The sequence below is a fragment of the Myripristis murdjan genome, chromosome 12, assembly GCF_902150065.1.
Source record: "Myripristis murdjan chromosome 12, fMyrMur1.1, whole genome shotgun sequence".
In the NCBI taxonomy this organism is placed as follows: Eukaryota; Metazoa; Chordata; class Actinopteri; order Holocentriformes; family Holocentridae; genus Myripristis; species Myripristis murdjan.
In genome coordinates, this window is record NC_043991.1 from 17450834 (window position 1) to 17469242 (window position 18409).

At 41.1% G+C, this 18409-nt stretch overlaps 1 protein-coding gene across 2 annotated transcripts; it reads left to right on the forward strand.

Moving 5' to 3' along the window:
- The first annotated feature begins 2334 nt into the window (after window positions 1-2334).
- Window positions 2335-12826, forward strand: LOC115369160 (arrestin domain-containing protein 3-like). 2 transcript variants are annotated; one of them, XM_030065730.1, is made up of 9 exons: window positions 2335-2465; window positions 3464-4049; window positions 7433-7514; window positions 7626-7773; window positions 7883-7985; window positions 8098-8354; window positions 9616-9769; window positions 9929-10083; window positions 11405-12826. In XM_030065730.1, the coding sequence occupies exons 2-9, from the start codon at window positions 3770-3772 to the stop codon at window positions 11480-11482; spliced, it is 1257 nt and encodes a 418-aa protein (XP_029921590.1). In that variant the 5' UTR covers window positions 2335-2465; window positions 3464-3769; the 3' UTR covers window positions 11483-12826. The 2 variants fall into 2 exon arrangements, with proteins under 2 accessions (XP_029921590.1, XP_029921591.1); XM_030065731.1 differs by having other exon boundaries at window positions 2345-2465; window positions 3520-4049.
- Window positions 12827-18409: the final 5583 nt, after the last annotated feature.

Below are 18409 nucleotides of genomic sequence, written 5' to 3' on the forward strand. Positions count from 1 at the left end.
CAAAATGCTGAATGCCTAAACTATTTCAACATGTAGATGGTTACATAAGTCTGACACTATAGTGAGTGAACTATACATGCATGACAGAGGCAACACACACACACACACACACACACACTCATTCCATATGTATTTTATGGAAACCTGTGCTGTGGCACAAAATGAAGATATTTTATGTAGGTCAGGGTATGAGTAAGATATAATACACATCACAATACATGGGTCTCAATACGATATCAGAAGACATTGCAATAGCGTACAGAAATAGCTGAAAATATATAGACAGAGCTTAGAGTAGGTCTACAACCTACTGTGAAACATCACACAGAAAAATAAAGGTGCCAACTACAGCTGAACCTGGTTCTTCTGAGTGACGCCATAGGAGAACCTTTTCTGGTTCCACATAGAACCTTTCAGAGTGTGTATGTTATTTTTAAAACTATTTGAGTAAATGCTTCAGATGGATACAAGAGCCACAAAAAAGGTTCCTTGAAGGACATTAATGGTTCTTCAAAGACAGAAAGGGAATGGTACATTTAACAGGTAATTTCAGGCTTCTTCTACTTCTTCTTCCTCTTCTTGTCTTCTCCTCATCCTTCTTCTTGTCTCTCTGTTTGTTCAACAGTGAATTGCAATCACACAGAGCATTATTGCCACTCAGTGTTACAGAGTCCTTCCTTTGTCCTTCCCTGTACAAATGTAAAAATGTTGTTTCCTGAGTTGTTGGCGACAAAGTCCATATTTCTAATCCCCTTAGACTGAAATTTATTTCTGAATAACTGTCTTTCATTTGAGTATTTTGGGAAAATGAAGATCACACGCTCCACAGTCTCCAGTTGATTGCAGTGATGTGTGTGTTTCCTTTTGTAGGCAGTGGGGTGAAAAGTTGAATTCAGCTGTATGTCCCAGTCCCATCTTGTTTCCCAAATTTTCTTTTTTTCCTGTTACTTGCAAATCGCATCCCACTTCTTTTAGGATCTGGTAGAAATGTCTTCTTTTTTCACTGTGATCCACTTATAACCTATTTGCAGCAAGCTAATTCACATCAATCCCTAATTGAGTGATTCTGTATAATGCTTTTAATATCTTATACATATCCTGTCTATTTCTAGATGAGGGCTGTATCAGCACTGAGCTGGAATCTGAACATACCATTATTCTCTCTGGTGTGATTATTTCTGTCCATTGAAATGCAAAAAAAAACAAAAAAAAAACAAAAAAAAAAAACATACACACTCTATGATGAAGCCAGCTTGCCTGGTGAAATGTTGATTTGTTAAAAAGATCCTACAGTGAGTTCAAAGTCTCCAGTGCCCATCATTTCAGCTATTTGAACTGACAAACGCACTGATGTCCTTAGCAACCCCAACTTCAAACTGTGAAGGATAAAACACACAACTTGAATTCGCACTGGAGTTGCTGTTTCCAGTCAAAAAGTTCTCATGTGTCACGTGACACTGGCCATAGCAACTAAATACTAACTAAAACCTGACAGCAGGGGGAGACAAAACTCAACAAAGCAGAGAAACCCCACTCTGGGCACATCAGACTAGTCCTCATCTGCAGAATAATTTATTCCTCATCAGGCCTATTTAACACTCAGCTGCAGGGTGCAGCATCAAAGGCTGGGAGTGATCTGGGTGTTTTGACTTGTCAGCATCTACTTTTATTGGGTGTGTGTTTTACTTGTGTGGGGTTGCACTGTACGAGTTCTGGCCCTGCGTGTCCTAAAGATGTGAAAGAAATATTCACTTACACCCTGGCTACATTTGGTCTATCTGCATGCTTGAAGAATGCAATTGCAGTTATTTGTTTTTATTTTTTATGCAATAAGGAATTTATTTTGAAATTCCTGCCTTTTGTGTGGGATCTCTCAGATTAGTGTTATAAAAGTAGCTATTTACTGGTCACCGAGGTGTCAGCATCCAAAAAAGAGAGTGTGCTGTGCTCCAGTCAACTGGCAATGTAATTTTATTTTGCCATAGAGAGATGTTTATCTATCTATCTATCTATCTATCTATCTATCTATCTATCTATCTATCTATCTATCTATCTATCTATTATCTGGCTATACCTTTATATATTTCTATATTTCTATCTATCTCTATATTTATATATGTGTGTATTTTTATTTTATTGATTTATTTATTTATATATATTTGTTGTGAGTTCACCAACTGGTCCATATGGTGAATAGTGTATGACTCTGAGGATGCGCACAGACCGAGTTTGTGACGAATTATTTTTCTTTGGCGTTATCTCGGTCAGTTCACTGGTTTATCACTGAAAACCTCTTGCATTCCAGTACGCAGAAACAACCCGGCAAAAGAACAAGATAATTTCAGTGTGTTCCCCTGACCTCAGAGATCATAGAGTTGCTGTGGAGGAGCAATTGAGAAAAAAATACCAAGCCATGCTGCAGAAGTCTCCCGGATATATTTTCATGTTGGACGACCGGGAGTCCTGTAAGTTCCGAACTTTTCATGAATCTAGGCGAGGGCATTACATTACAAACACATGTTTAGGTGTAAAAGCTGCATCTTTAATAGATGCAACTTTAAATAAACCTACAGAAACATGTTATTAAAACAAATCTTTATTGGATATATGCCAAAATGTATCTCCATTTTGATAATCGTGCAATATTTTGCGGTTCCAACATTTAGCCTATTTAACAGCATCATGTTAGATCAAAGGCTGCCTAACGCCTCTGTGTTTCATCATGTGATGTTACTACTCAGTCGGTGCAACCCAAGTTAGTTTAATGTCAGAATTAGGTAGCCTATACTGGACTGGTTATATTTTTACACAGTGTGCTTAACACAGGGACAACTCGCATTATTATTGCGTGGAAAATGTTGACAATAGAAAGCGCGATAACTGTGGTAATAGTTCCATGCCACAGTCTGACAGCATGCCTCGGTATATGGACATGAAGTTATAAGATGCAAGGTGACGATCAAATCCTCTTTACGTTAAGAATTCGACTAGCAAATGACATTTAAAACCATTTTTTTTCATCAAAACTAGATTTCAAAGTTGCCTACAGCAAATTGTGAGTAATAAAAGCATCAAAGACTCGCCTGTTGTTGTTTAGCACCCGGTTCTTACTGGTCTATTTAGTAGGTATTGTCTATTCACTAAGCCCTAAACTATGTGGCAGCTCCAGTATAATTTGCAACCAAAACCACCGAGGCACCTGACCACCTATCCATCAAATCTCAAACTGAGGGCAAGGTGAGGCAATCATAATAGGTTATTATAATTTGCTCAATGTGATAAATTATTGAACGCAGGTCACCGTGCTCATTTTAAAGGGAACACTGATCATTTTAAACATTCCAAACATGTTTCTGGCATTTTTGCTTTATTTTAAAGCCACTATAGTTAAGAGACAAGAGCTGTACTATCTAATTCTCTACTTATTTATAATAAGCATGGTCTAAGCTCTCATTTATCAAAGGGCCGGCCTCTGCGCACATGCCCACTGAGGCTGTTTCTGCGCACCGACTCTTTAAGAGCGCCTGGGGAAGCAGACTGCACTACAGACCGGAGGAGGCTGAGCACAGAGCCCTGCGAGAGCGATGACACAACCATCAGCTGTGACTGAAAGGAAAAGGAAAGCCCAGATGAAACATCACCGAGCCACATCACAGAGCCACTGACCCGGCTCTATGCTGGGCGGCAGGAGCAAGGCGCATGCCTTTGTGCCCTACAGGTCCTTTCATAACTTCTCTTTCAGTAGAGACTTTGTAAAACTGTAGCCAGAATGGTACTTGGCAAAGTCAGGGGCTTGGCGATTTACTTTGACAATTTGAATGAGAGCAACATGCCGGTTTTCTCCGGCGGCGACTCGGTCTCAGGGAGGGTGGTTGTGGACGTGACGGGAGATGTGCGAGTGAAAAGCCTGAACATCAACGCAAGAGGAGTCGCCAAGGTCCGGTGGACAGAGTCCCGGAACGCCGGAGCCAACACCGCTTATGCCCAAAACTACACCGAGGAGGTGGAATACCTAAACCATTACGACACCTTGATAGGAGAGGAGAGAGGTAAGGAGCTGCCTTTCAGTGCGCTTACCTGCCGCGGAGAAGGCAAAACATTGGTCAAACTGTGGTTGTCGCAGTGACTAAAGTGATGCAACTCACGTTATTACCCTAAACACTGCGAATATTTGATAAAAACAGGTTGGTAGTGCATTGTTTAGTTTGTTATAAAACTTACTAGTGTGTTGTCACGTGAAGTCTGCTTACACTGCCTCAAAACACAGTCCATTCATGATAGTGGTGCTGATGCGACAACCGAGCTTTGATGCCATAGATAGGCGTTTTTTCTCCCACTTCAAATTAGACACCCAAATGCAACAAATGTTCAACGATACACTTTATTTGTGGTTTTACATTACTCAGTCTAGTAACCGTTACAAAAGTGACAGTCGTGAGTTGATACAGCGAAGTGGAGGCTACATGTTGACAGCACCACCGCCTTGGTAAACTATAATAGCAATTCCATTTATAAAACATGTCAGGACAAACGTTCCGTTGAAACACCGTGATTTTAAAGTCCAAATTTGATTTTTTGCGGTTGCTGTAGTGGCAAAAAAAAAAAATTTCAGCTGATGACATCCTGAAGTAAGCTAGTTCAGGCAACTCCCTTTGTTAGAAGCGGTTCAAACCTGTTCAGAAACTGGCAGAGACAGGGAGGGGAGGGGGAGCAGCCTCTCTCTCACACACACTCACACTCTCTCTTTCTTTATGTTTCACTCTGTGATTGTTGTGTGTCTACATAGAATAACATCACACCTCGTGGGGACGTGACAGTCCACTTTCCTAACTTTTATATGTTTTGCTGCAGTTGTAAACCGTAAACAGCCTCCCAGACATCCATGTCGTCAAACACCAAATGTAAACAAATGCAGCTTGGCGTCAGATGGGTACAGCCCTCCTGCAGGAATCTGTTACATCAATGTAATATGCATTAGCAGGCTTGTCTGCAAGTGGTTTGTGTAAAAGGCTACACAATTTTGCTGTGTATGCACCTACATCTGAGCAGTGGAATGTGTTTTACTCATCACAAGTATAAAAACAAAACATCAGTCAGCACAGACAACTTATTTGTATCTCTGGAGGAGTGGTTTCCTGGGTAAAACGGCAAAATTGGACAGACAATATGTGCTTTGCATGATGAACAAACATGCCTGACTAACAAGACATCACCAAGACTATGCTGAACATTTAAATTGTCACCAATAAGTACCTTGTTATTGACTTAGAACTTGTGCTTAAGAGGTTTTTTCCCTTCTCATCTAGCTGCTCTGTGCTATATTTTGCATAAATATTTTGTTTATTGAAAGGTGATCAACCATAGCACTGCTCGTGTCGCAGGATCAAATTTAATGTAGTGATCTTCAAGTGATGTGGATATATTTATATTCTTCTGGTCGTCACACTTGACAGTCTTGCTTCACTTTCTGGCTGAACCTGTTTAATCGTATGCTTTTCTTGTGTTTGTTGTACTAAAACAAAAATCAGCATACTATAGTGAGGGTGACTACTGTTTGTATGGTTTTAATGTACAGAACTGATGATGGATTATGATTATACATGATCATGTGTCTGTCCTCATTGTCTGCCACCCAGGGATCATGCTTTTGGTTGTGTGTATCTGCCCGTTTGTGTTTGTGTCTGCAGCTGATCTCAGATGCTACTGGGTCTATCAGCCTTATATTTTTTGTGCACAGTTATGACTATATGATCAAGAGCCTCTTATGGTTGTGGTGATTCAAAGCCTTTGAAAAATCAGTTTTATATGGCAATTTATTGTTAACTCCTCAGTTGTTTTTCGCTGAAGTCCAAGCACCGGAGAAGGGGAGATACGCAAGCAGTACCCCCATATTTTCCCTTCTCTCAGTAGATGACAAAAAGGGTTTAGGAAATGGGTTAGAATTGTTTCTGTCCACATTTGCAAGCCAAGGAAAGAAGACATTCTTGGTGTAGATCTGCACCCTGATGAGTGCACTCTTCTACTTTACACCAAGTCTGTTATTTTGAGAGAATCGCCTGTCTACCGATAGTTAAATGTTTTTAGAATTCAACACCCTTCTTCTCTCTTCTTCCATCCTCTCATGCCACAGACCACATGGCCATACAAATGTGGGCAGGGGTTTGTCAGAACTGCGCCAATGGCAGCTCGAGCAGTAATTCATGTCACATCTCCTCCAATGGGAGGCTGAGTTGTAATGCATGCGTTGGAGTATCCAGCTGAAGGAAGCTGCTCAGTCTGGTTCATACCGGTCTACTCCTGCTTTCTCTATGTTGCCGGTGACTTTACAGCGCACACATACACACACACACTGACGCACGCATACACACACACACACACACACACACACACACACACATACAAGCTGTTCATGACAGCTCTGGCAGCAAACAGACTGACAGAAACACATCATAGATGCAAGGCAAAATAGTGCAAGTGCTGAGGTGGCAGGAAGCTGAAGTTCAGCTAGGTTTGGCTGTGTTGTGAATTTAAGTTTTAAATGAAAACAATAACAGTGGCAATGAGGAAGTGAAAAGAGGTCATGTTCTCTCGCAGGGTGTGTCGCTTTATTACAGCTTTTTTACTGCTCTGCTCTGAACTGATGCCCATTTATAGCAGAAATACCGCATATTGTTTTAATGATCAGTGACGATAGGCCTGTAAAAGTTTATAAATCAAGTGGGAGTGCTTGTTTTGTTTGACCTGACATGAACACTTGATTAGGATTATTTGAGTTAGAGATTCCACAGTTGTATGCATCATACAAAGTTCAGCATTTTTTTTTCTCTCATAACAGATGTCCTGAAATGTAGCAATGTACTTTCCAAATATTTTCCAGGCAGATGTCATAGAGCTAACGTTTGTTGCATCACCAGGCAAAACAGCACTGTTGTGTTTGTTCTAGGAATGAACAATTAATTGAAATACAGTCACAATATTGCCAAGTGCAGTATCCAAATTTCAGGAGCTACAGTTTTTTGATGATGGTAAAATGTGTAAAAAAAAGTCGCTGTAAATAAAGTATTATGGTGCTATAGGGATGCACAGGCTTACAAAGTGTATTTTCCAGATGTAAGGAAACAAGGTTTTTTTGTTTGTTTGTTTTTTTTGCTACAGACCCCAGCAAAAATAATACCATCATCATTTAAATAGCTTTTTCAATGAAAATGAAAATTATAATGCAAAAATTATCCCTACTGAAATAGTGAACCATGGCAATTGCTATATCTGTTTCAACCCTAGTTAGTTCATGATGTACAATTTTCATCCTGCCTTACACAGTACTGCTTTGAAAATCAATCATCACAGATGAAGTGACATTTTCACTAATGTATACACTCATGCAACTGTTTTGCAATCACTTATACAAAGTGTGGGTGCTCCTGTCTTTCAGATGAGGACTGTCCAGAGGAAGGCCTTACTGTTCTCCATGCAGGCTTACATGAATTTGCCTTCAGCTTCAACCTGCCTCAGATGTAAGTAATAGTGCACACACATACGTACATACACACACAGACCACCCTCAGGGCTCATTTCCTAATAACCCTTTCCCCCACCCATCTCCCTCCCTAATTCTCATCTATTAGGGCCCTGGCCACTTCCTTTGAAGGGAAGCATGGTAGCGTGAGGTACTGGGTCAAAGCTGAACTGCACCGTCCGTGGCTGCTCCCAGTTAAAGTGAAGAAAGAGTTCATTGTTTTTGAACACATTGATATCAACACGCCATTGCTGCTGGTAAGAACAAGGCACAGAAGTATTTATTTCAGGGAGGCAGTTATGACATTTTCAGTTTGTTGTGATGGCTGTTAAAAGGTGTAATTAATCAAGAATTACCTCTGATCAGGCCCCACAAGGTGGTACCAAGGAGAAGACCTTGTGCTGCTGGTTCTGCGTTTCAGGCCCAATCTCTCTCAGCGCCAAGATAGAGCGAAAAGGCTACACTCCAGGTAGGACAAACACTGTCTTTCTGATCCTTCATAACTAATATCAGCTCTTCTCTGTCCTGCTGATCTGCACCTCCCGCTCTAACCGACCGCCCCCTTTTGTCCCCTCTCCAAGGCGAGTCCATCCAAATCTTTGCTGAAGTGGAGAACGCTTCATCCCGTGTTGTGGTGCCCAAGGCTGCGCTGTACCAGACCCAGACTTTCTTCGCCAACGGCAAGGGCAAGCAGATCCAGCAGCTGGTGTCCAACTTACGAGGGGACTCTCTACCCCAGGGCAAGAGCCAGAGCTGGGAGGGCAAACTGCTGAAAATACCCCCAGTATCCCCCTCCATCCTGGACTGTCCCGTCATCCGAGTAGAATATGCCCTCGTGGTGAGTAAATAATAGTTTTGCAAGGGTTGAAGGAATTTTTTTGGGAGATTTTCCTACTTGCCAGCACATTAACCCTCTGAATGAAACACCTTTATTATGAAATGTTTAACGTTCTGAACAAAATTCCTTTTATTTCTTTTTGGTTAAATATATATGTATACACACACACACACACACACACACACACACATATATATATAAACCTTATTCTATTCAGGCAACAAAAATGTGGGGAAAAAGTTGTTTTACAGGATAAAAATAAGTGGTAAAAAAAAGTAAAACCACACACTTTTCTGTGCAGAAAAGTAATACACTAGTGTATTGATTTTATATGGATTTTTTTTTCCTTTTCATTATGTTCGCCAGGAGGCAACCTGGAGGGGATCATGTGTTTGGTTGTGTGTATCTGTCTGTGTCTGTATCTGTCCGTAGTTAATCTTGCATACTACTGGCCCTACCAGCCAGAGGGTTATGTGAGCACGGACTTGATAATCCTGCATTTCCCTGTTACATCACTTCAGCGTACACCATGTTGAGTGACACGCCACTAAATTATCTCAAACGTGAGAACTTGCAGTAGCTCTAAAGTTACATTGTTAGTAGTTTTAAATATGTGGAAAAGTCTGACATTTTTTTTTCATTTACACAAGATATGATAAAGAGGTACTCTTTCTCTGTTTGCATTGGAAGTGAAGGCAAGAAGAAGAGAGAAGCTGTGTGCAGCTTAAAATGCCTTGTCAGAACCCCCCCCCCCCCACATATATATATTTATATCTATATCTATATATAGATATAGATATAGATATAGATATATATATAGAGAGAGAGATAAATCTAAAAAAAATATATAGGCCACATAATATGTCTAAAAGGCCAGTCTTCTTAGTTTTCATAACGCTGGTTGGTGGTGGCGGGCAAACCCGTCTACACCTACAAATTTATCTGTCGAGTAAAGATAACTTACCAAAAGGCAAAAGCAATAAACATCGAGTAAAATACTGAGGAAGCACTATGGATTTGAACTGGGATTTGAATCCATTCAGTTTGTGGTTCACTCACACAAATATATGGCACCTTCAAATGAAAATGTTAATAGTTTCATATAGACAAGCTGGTAGAATGGATTGACCAGACCAGTCGCTGAATATTAATGATATGAACCAGCTAAACAGATCTCTGTCCTCAACATCAGAGAGAAAAGCTGCTCAGTAAGCACTTCATTCAAAACATTTTTAATTTTTTTTAATCCTGCTTCTTTCAGGTATATGTGGACGTTCCAGGGGGTCTGAATTTGTCTCTGTCATTGCCAGTGGTGATAGGGACCATACCTCTACATGCCTGCTCCAGTCGGACCTCTAGTATTAGCAGCAACTGCAGCAATTTGAGCTGGTTGGGCTTGCCAGAGAGACCTGAGGGTACATAAACACACACACACACACACACACACTCTTGCCAATTACCATGTGCAGCACTTGACACCCAGGCGTGCTTGCAGACATAGACAGACACACGCACGCATACACAAAATGACCACAGACTAATGACTAATTTGTACTTTATGATTGTTTCTGCAGCACCCCCGAGCTACTGTGATCTGGCAGTATCAGAGTCGCACAGGCAGGTTTGCCTGCAGGGCTGTGATAGGTCTGATGAGGAGGGAGAGGACGGGGGATCTCTGCTAGCATACATCACAGAGTTCAGATATCTGCCACCGCCACTCTACTCAGAGGTACAGTTTACATATACACTCACGGACATTCTTACGTAAACAAGCTATGTTCTTACAGCAGTGACAAAAATAACTTACTCGTGTACAGTAACAGATGAAGTAGAGAATAAACCCACTTGAACTTCAACTCAACAGGATAAGGTATATTTTTACATGTATGCAGAAACACTACTATCCACTACAACGCGTGCATAACAATTTAGAAAATATAGGCAAAATAGGTAAGACAGCTGTGAAATCCTTCTATGGAAAGGGTTAGAGAACATGTCTAAAGAAAAAAAAATGTCTGTCTTGCCATCATGGGACATGTTTTGTAGGACAAAGCATCTTAATGGTGGCATCAGTCTGTCTGTATGTGAACTATCCTTTTGAAAACAACTTAAATTTTCACATTAATGAGGAAGTTCTAATTTTCTTATTATGAGGTTCACATTAAAGCGTAACTAAACCCCACACCCAGATTTCTGTGAAGCCTGACCCTTAACTATATGTTCAGACCGAATGCAAAGCAAATTTTCGCATGGTGCGATTACATACAAAATGAAGTCAGACGCAAGTCATCCATGAGTGAGGCAAAAATACACATTGCGTTTGGCCTGAACATACAGTAGTGGTGAAAAGTAAGATGCCTGGTCTTTGGTGGCTAGTGATGTCACCACCTACAGTATACAACAGGTGGTGATATCACCTTACACCAAAGAGCAGGCACCCTGCCTTTCACCAGTAGGGGTCAGACTTCACACAGGTTGGGTGTGAGGTTTAGTTACTCTTTAATATGTCATGTGATGAGTCTGTTGAAATACTGTATGTTGCCATAGATTAATGTATGTCTACCATGCGAGTAAAACATTTGTACTGTTGTTTAAAATACTGATATACAAAATAAAACACAGTTAATCGCCATGTGAGTTTAATTAGATACCATAAACTGCTACAAATTAAGCATACAAATAAACATGTCAATCCCTGCAAAATGCTGAAGGCACTTGTTTGGCCAGTGAGTAATAAGATACTTTATCCCAGCAAGGCTTACTTACTGTTGACGTAGTTTAATGCTCCAATTACTGTAGATTAATTCATGAACCCATTTGCATAACAGGCTCTGTTTAATATATGATGGTCATTATGGCAGGACATTAGACAGCCTAAGTGCCTCTTATATTGTTTCTTTTGGTGATAGTTTGCCCTGTACCAATCACTGATTTGTTTCCCCACCTTTTTTTCCACTACATCACTGCATACAGTGCATACGAGGCTGCCACACTGCTCTTCTGACAGCCAGCCTGTTACTGTAATATACTGACCTGTGTCTGTCTTTCAGGTTGACCCCTACCCCGAGCATGTGGAGGTGTGTGGAGCTCAGGAAGTGAGGAGACCCGACATGTGTCCATCCCGCTGAAGACGATCCAGGCGCCAAGAAAGCGTCCACACATAGAACTGAAGCCGTCATGGCTCATGATACAGTCATCCTCAGCTACAAATGACAAAGACAACATCTCACCAGATTATATATCTTGATGAATAAGGGTAGATACTAACTGACCCGGGAATGTCAGCTGCAAGGGGATTGGATGACCAAGGCATAGACTGGGCTGGGAGCCAGGCTGAATCCAACAGCGACTGGCTATCCTGTGCTCACGAAGAGGCAGAATATTCTTCTCTTAAATAGTGCTACAACCATTACTTGACTATACTATGGAGAGGGAAAGAAAAGACGTGGGGGGAAAGAATAAAAACATAACTCACTGTTGGACGTTTGGCCCAGTGGTCAGAAGAATCATCCTCCTGCCTCAAAGTGAATTTTGCGCACACCTTTCTTACTGTTTTTCTATTTGTGGATTTATACTGCAGATTATCACAGGCCTCTACGCTCGATTCTGTCCACTGTATTATAATGTACTCTTTTATCAAAATGGCACATTTATAACAGTATGAATGCTGGTGTCAGCTAACTGATAGGCTGGGTTGAGCTTGTGACTATTTTTTAGTATGGCCTAAAGGTGCCACTATTACTAACACGGCCTCAGGTGGAGATGAAGTTGTCTCCGAATTGGTCTTCCTGTGAGGTATACTGAAGTCCACTAAGACGTAAAACAAAGGAGAGATGAACGCAGCGGGAAAGATTGAACAAGTACAGATGGGACATAAGAGATTCCTCGTGTTTCATAAAAGAATGTGTGTGATGCTGATCAGAAGCTTAATGTAAATGAACAGCTCAACTTATGTGCGTATGTGTGTGTGTGTGTGTGTGTGTGGGTGTGTGGATGTGCGTGTGCGAACAGGTTTATATGACCAGGTGTACACCCAGATTGGGTATATTAAAAAGCACACCTCCGACCAAACAAGACAAAATAACACAAGTCTCATGTTGGTTCCTGAGGGTTAAACTATAAAAATGGCTCTTTGGCCTACATTTTGAAAAGCTCTTTTTCTGTAGATTTTCTAGACATTAAGAACTACGTGCGCTCCTGAAAGCTATGTGCACTTCTTGAAAAGAATGGCAACCTATAAAAGATAAATGTTTACTGATTAATAAATCTAATCGAGAATGTTGTTCAAAGATTACTTCTTCCTCCTATAACTTCAAAATACCAAGTGCAATATATTTTTGTATTTGAGTTTTTGCACTAGTTTTTCATATACTTTGTCATTGTTATTTCCATTTCTGTGCATTGCATTATTGTTATGATCTTAATGCTGTCATGATCTACTTTTGATAAAATAAAAGTTTTATTTTATAAAATAATTTAACTTATATTTGTCTTTATTGTTGAATGGGAATTCCTAGATGGGGGATAAACAAAATTCACACCTGATTCACACTGATACTGGTGAGGTGCTGGTTTACAGGGCAGACATCACAAGGAAGAGGAAGCCATAAGAAGGCCTAGAAGCCGTACTTAAAAGACATGCAGTATATCACACAAGCATCGGGTAGATAGCAAGCAGGCAACAGCGTCAGGCAAAACAGCAATATGAACAGCAAACACAACCAGTAAGAAAAAACAGGCAAAGCAAACAGCAGCAGCAAGAGGGCAAGAATATGCAATAATAAGCAAACAGGAAGCAGCAGGCAGACAAAAGGTTAGGGAATATTTGTGAGTATCAGGAAGGACTTCCATAACAGAGTCCTTGAAAGCTGATATGGGTTTAAGCTTGTCCAGTTTTGGTGTTTTTTTAGAGATCATCCCAGTTTACGGCTGCAGCAAACTGGAATGATGACCAACCAAATGCAGCGTTTGTTTTGGGCACTTTGAAACCAACATGTTGAGCAGAATGGGTGTCGCAGGTAGCAGACGTGGTTTGCAGTAAATAAGACAGGTATGGCGGTGGGGATGGGGATGGGGGGTGAGGGCGGTCTTGTCTGAACATAAGCCTTTCCACATGGAATGCAATCAAACAAACCACAGATTTGGATGAGAAAGATTTATTACATATAGGGATTTTTTTTTTTTTTTTTTTTGTCCAGAAGCAGGATTGCATTTGTACATGCAGCTGCACTGAGCACAAACATTAGATATGTAATTACCACTGCTGTTGCAGCCATTAACATGAGGAGTCAAGTCAGAGGTGACTCTAATGGCCATACTTTGCTCTTTTGCTGTACCCAAATAGAGATTTACCGGTTGTGTGTTCCACAAAGTAGGATTAGCAAGTTAGCCGAACAGCATTAAAAAACACAAATCAAGGTTGGGCCAACAAGATTGCCCTATGATGTAATCATTTGGATCACCTGGTTTGTGGGAAGGGGGAATTATGTGCAAAATGTTAATGTTTAGGTAAGTAAAAACTATTGCAATGTCATGCATGTGCAGATTTCTGCTTGTTCTGAATGGTTTATTGCTTATTTTTTAGGGGTGTACTAAATGCAGCAGTATAGAAGTATCCCTCTGTCCCTTGTTTTCTCAGTCAGCGTCAGTGCTGGCTCTGTCTGCAGCAGCTGCCCTTTCTACTTCTTCTAAATGCTGCCTCTCCCCTCACCCTCACTCTTTCTCCTCATGCTAATAGCTCAGGCTAGATAGGAAAAGCGAGCCACTGCCGTACACACACACACACACACACACACACACACACACACAAACACACGTACACACACGCACACACACACACACACACACACACACACACACACGCATGCACTCACACAGGCAGTTCCAACAGTTCATATGAGTAGGACTTGACTCATACCTCTCAGGTCATGTTTCTATGTGAGTGTGTCTGCTCCAGAGATTTCTGGCTTCCAGACATTCACACATGCAGCAGAGCAGATGTAGGCCAGAGCTCATGTGAGCCACTGACCTAATATCCCCTCTGCGAAGTGGAAATTGACATATCAGGACAAAAATATGCAATTTACCCTCTTCAGCAATGTTATTTTCAGGCAAGCATGTATTCCATATGTGGAACATAAAAAGCTCTTTTAAGCACCAACCACAAATCAAGGCCCAGTTCAAAATATCAGTATGCGTTTAGTCCTTCAGAGCAGTATCGCGCGGTGTGCAACAGCGTCAGGCAAGAAAGAAAGAAAGAAAAACAGGCAAAGCAAAACAGCAGCAGCAAGAGGGCGAGAATATGCAATAGTAAGCAAACAGGCAGACAAAGGTTAGGGGATATTTGTAAGTATAAGACTTCCATATCAGAGTCCTTGAAAGCTGATATGGGTATAAACTTGTCCAGGTTTGGTGTTTTTTTAGAGATCGTCCCAGTTTACGGCTGCAGCAAACCGGAATGACGACCGAGCAAATGCAGCGTTTGTTTTGGGCACTGTGAAAACAACATGTTGAGCAGAATGGGTGTCGCAGGTAGCAGACGTGGTTTGCTGTAAATAAGACAGGTATATGGGGGTTAACAGAGAAGAAGAATCTCAACAGAGGTAGCCACAGGTTGAACAGGGATTTGTTGTATGTGATACGGGTCAAGGCATCCTCATAGAACAACTCACTGGCACTTTTTAATTACTTAGTGAAGATAACCTTATCTAGTCCTTCCCAGAATGGAGAAGATGTAAAGCCTTGACACAAGAATGTTTACCTCCCCCACCCTCCTCAAAACAGAGACAGAAATCTGGCAACATAATGAAACCTTATATAATTCCTGTGGTTTAAATGTTCATGTTTATTAACAAAAGCCAGGGGTTTTCGAATGCTGGCCATCGTCCAGCCTCCCTAATTAGTTGGCTGCCTGAAGTATTGCTGTAAACTGTTTGAATGTCATACTTAAATTGGGGATATGAAAACATAGCGTTAAAATGATCACTGATACACTTAAATATTGTTGGAGTAAAGTATAATCTCTCTCAGGATGTACACAAAATGAACGGCATGCGCTGTATATGTAAGCACCACCAGCCATAGCCATAACAAACAACCAGGTCAGTCACAAATCCATTTTCACCATCCCACAATTTCATCACACTAAGAAAACAGAGCCCCTTAAGGGACATGGAGAAGAAAAAATTACATGTTGGAGAAAAAAAGGAGGGTAAAAAATGAACTAAGGTCTGTACATGTGTCACTTAGTGTAAACACTGGAGTGGCTTAGTTTTACTTTCAGCTTGGCTTAACATATGAAGACGATGGGGCTTCAGCGTTGGACCCCCCCTCCCAACACACACACACACACACACCTTCCTCAAACATTTCTCTGGAGAATACAGAACACAAAGTTTTGTAAGAAAGCACAAAAGTTTTGTGAGCAAATGTAAAAAGTTCTTGGGGGAACGCAAAAAGTTTCACAGGAGAATATAAAGTTTCTCAAGAGAGCACAAAATTGTTGCGAGAGAATTCGCACATTTATACATATCTTTACATATGCTTTATATATATATATATATATTTGATAGTATTTCCTTTTTTTTAATCCCCCTCCTCCACATGTAATTTTTTTTCTCCCCCATGTCCCCTTACGGGCTCCATAGAGAACAAATGACCATTTGAACCTCTCCCGACATTATGAGAAAAATAAGCCTATTACTGAAACTGTGTGTGTGTGTGTGTTCCATCACAAGACGCACACACATACTACAGACACATACAAAATGTCCCTCACACACACACACACACACACACACACACACACAAAAAGAGCGGTCACATGTTTTGGCTGCTACCATACAGGATCTGCCTCTGTCAAACTGATAAACAAAAACTGGTTTGGACTGGATGAAGGAATGAAGCCAAAGAGGTTAGACTGTGTGAAAGCAACAGACCGATAGACACATCAAGGAGAGACAACAGACAGACAACAGACAGATAGGCCCTCTAATGCAATATCTGCCTGTCCACCTGTCTGTGTGGGAAGCCAAGGCCTGAACGTGTTGTCACGAAATTTAAAGCTTTGTGCTTTTTACCTCCGACCGGGAAAGGGTTCGGTTCCTTCTTGGCTTACCAATTTGTGTGTTTTTGCAGGTTTTGTTGACCCACAGGACGGTCAGCCTGTGTGTGTGAATAAAAGGGATACGCCGAGGGACAGGCATGCCCTTACCATATCAAATAAATAGATCAGGTACACCAAAGCTGAGGGGATAGCTCATCTGTTTTGAAAATTTGATATTATTTCACTTCCTCCTTGCTGTTATGTAGGACAGTAGTGGTGCTATCCTCCTCTCATTGTTACTGAGTGCTGCAATCGCTAACTGTTATCCTCCCGCCACCTGAGGTGTGTCTGCATGTGTGTGTCTGCGTGTGTGTGTGTGCTTCCCTCTGTTGCTCTCTCTTTCCTGATGTAAATATCCCCTTTAACCCTCACACTTCTCAGGCACTATCTGTGTGTTATTTTTGAAAATGCTGATGAAACCTCCACTGGGGGCAATGAAGTGAAAGGCCGTTTCACTTTTCCGTGTACCCAATAGCAAAGCCTTGATCTTGTTGTGGCATTTTCTTGGCAAAATAGAGTCTTTGATGTATGATTTATGGAAACATCCAATCCTCACTTAGCCCGAGCAGCCAAACCTGAGCTCTTGTTTTTAAGTTGTCAAGGACACACCGGGAATTGGCCATTATCCCAGATGCCTGCAGAGTACTTTCTATGCCTCTGTGTGTGTGTATGTGTGTGTGTGCACAAGCAGACACGTGTTGCCTTATTATTACTGTTGCAGTTGTTTTGATTTGATTATGTTTGTCTGTTATTACATTAGCCGTCTAATGTAAAGCACACTGTGAGGCTGCAGGTATGAAACGCTCTCTTCATGTGCTGAATCAGATCAGCGCAGCTCGACATGACATGGGACGTCACCTGGGATGTCATGTTTGATGGACTGGATTAGGGTGTTCTATAATTTCAGCAATTTCGAGGATTACACAGTTTAACGGTGTTACTACTAGGGAGAAGTGAAGGATGCCACAGTCTATGGCGCCCCCTGGTGGTCCGCCTGAGAAGGATCCTGATACAGAGTGTCTGCAGGGATCAGACTGTTGACTACAAAACCTTTTAAAGACAAAGTTTAACACAATTTTTGGACAAATCATCTTTTATTAAATCCAGAATAATACAGCCAAGCACAAGAGTCAGTATTATCTATTTATTCCAGTGCATAAGTTTTAGGTAGCATGGTCATATGGTCACTCAGTAGATGATTTTAGGAACTGTTGCTGTAACTGTTTATTTTAGGTTAGATGACAAGCTCCTTCTGTAACAACTACAAGAACCCCCCGACCCCCCACCCCCTCAAAGAATCCGATAATCTGATAAAATGTTAATGAAATGAAGTCAGTGTGAGCTATGAGAGATATGAGAGATGTTTGTGCTGATATTCTGTGGAAATCTCGGGGCCTCTTCCTCACAAACAGCTGCACCTGGCTGCTTCTCTTTCATGTTCACACATCTGAAACCTCTGCAACACAAACACCAGCGGTGGGGAACTATAGGGGCTTGTTTTGCTCAGTTTGAAGAGAGGGGTAAGAGAAAGGGCATTCTTCTTGCAGCAGTGTAATCCAAGTGAAGCCATTCATATTATGAATTATTATCATATTATTCTTAAAATTTTGTCCCATTTTGGACAAGGACTGGACCAGTTCTTACATGAAAAACAAGTGAAGTTGTAACTTTTTGTTATTAATGATACGCCCTAGAAAAAAATACTTAATTTCCTAATTCAGCAACTTTATGAATGGCTTTCAACACCTTTATGAATATGTTTGGCCTGTTTTTAGTGTTCTTTAGGTTATTATTGTAAGCTTCACAGAGGCAGCTGCTTGTTATTGCCATGTTTCAGAAGCAATGCATTGGGTGGATATTGGTTTATGAGTATTTATGACTACTGGATTGTTTATATGTGCGTGTACATGTTTGTTTAGAGCGCACATGTATGTTTGTGTGCATGCCAACA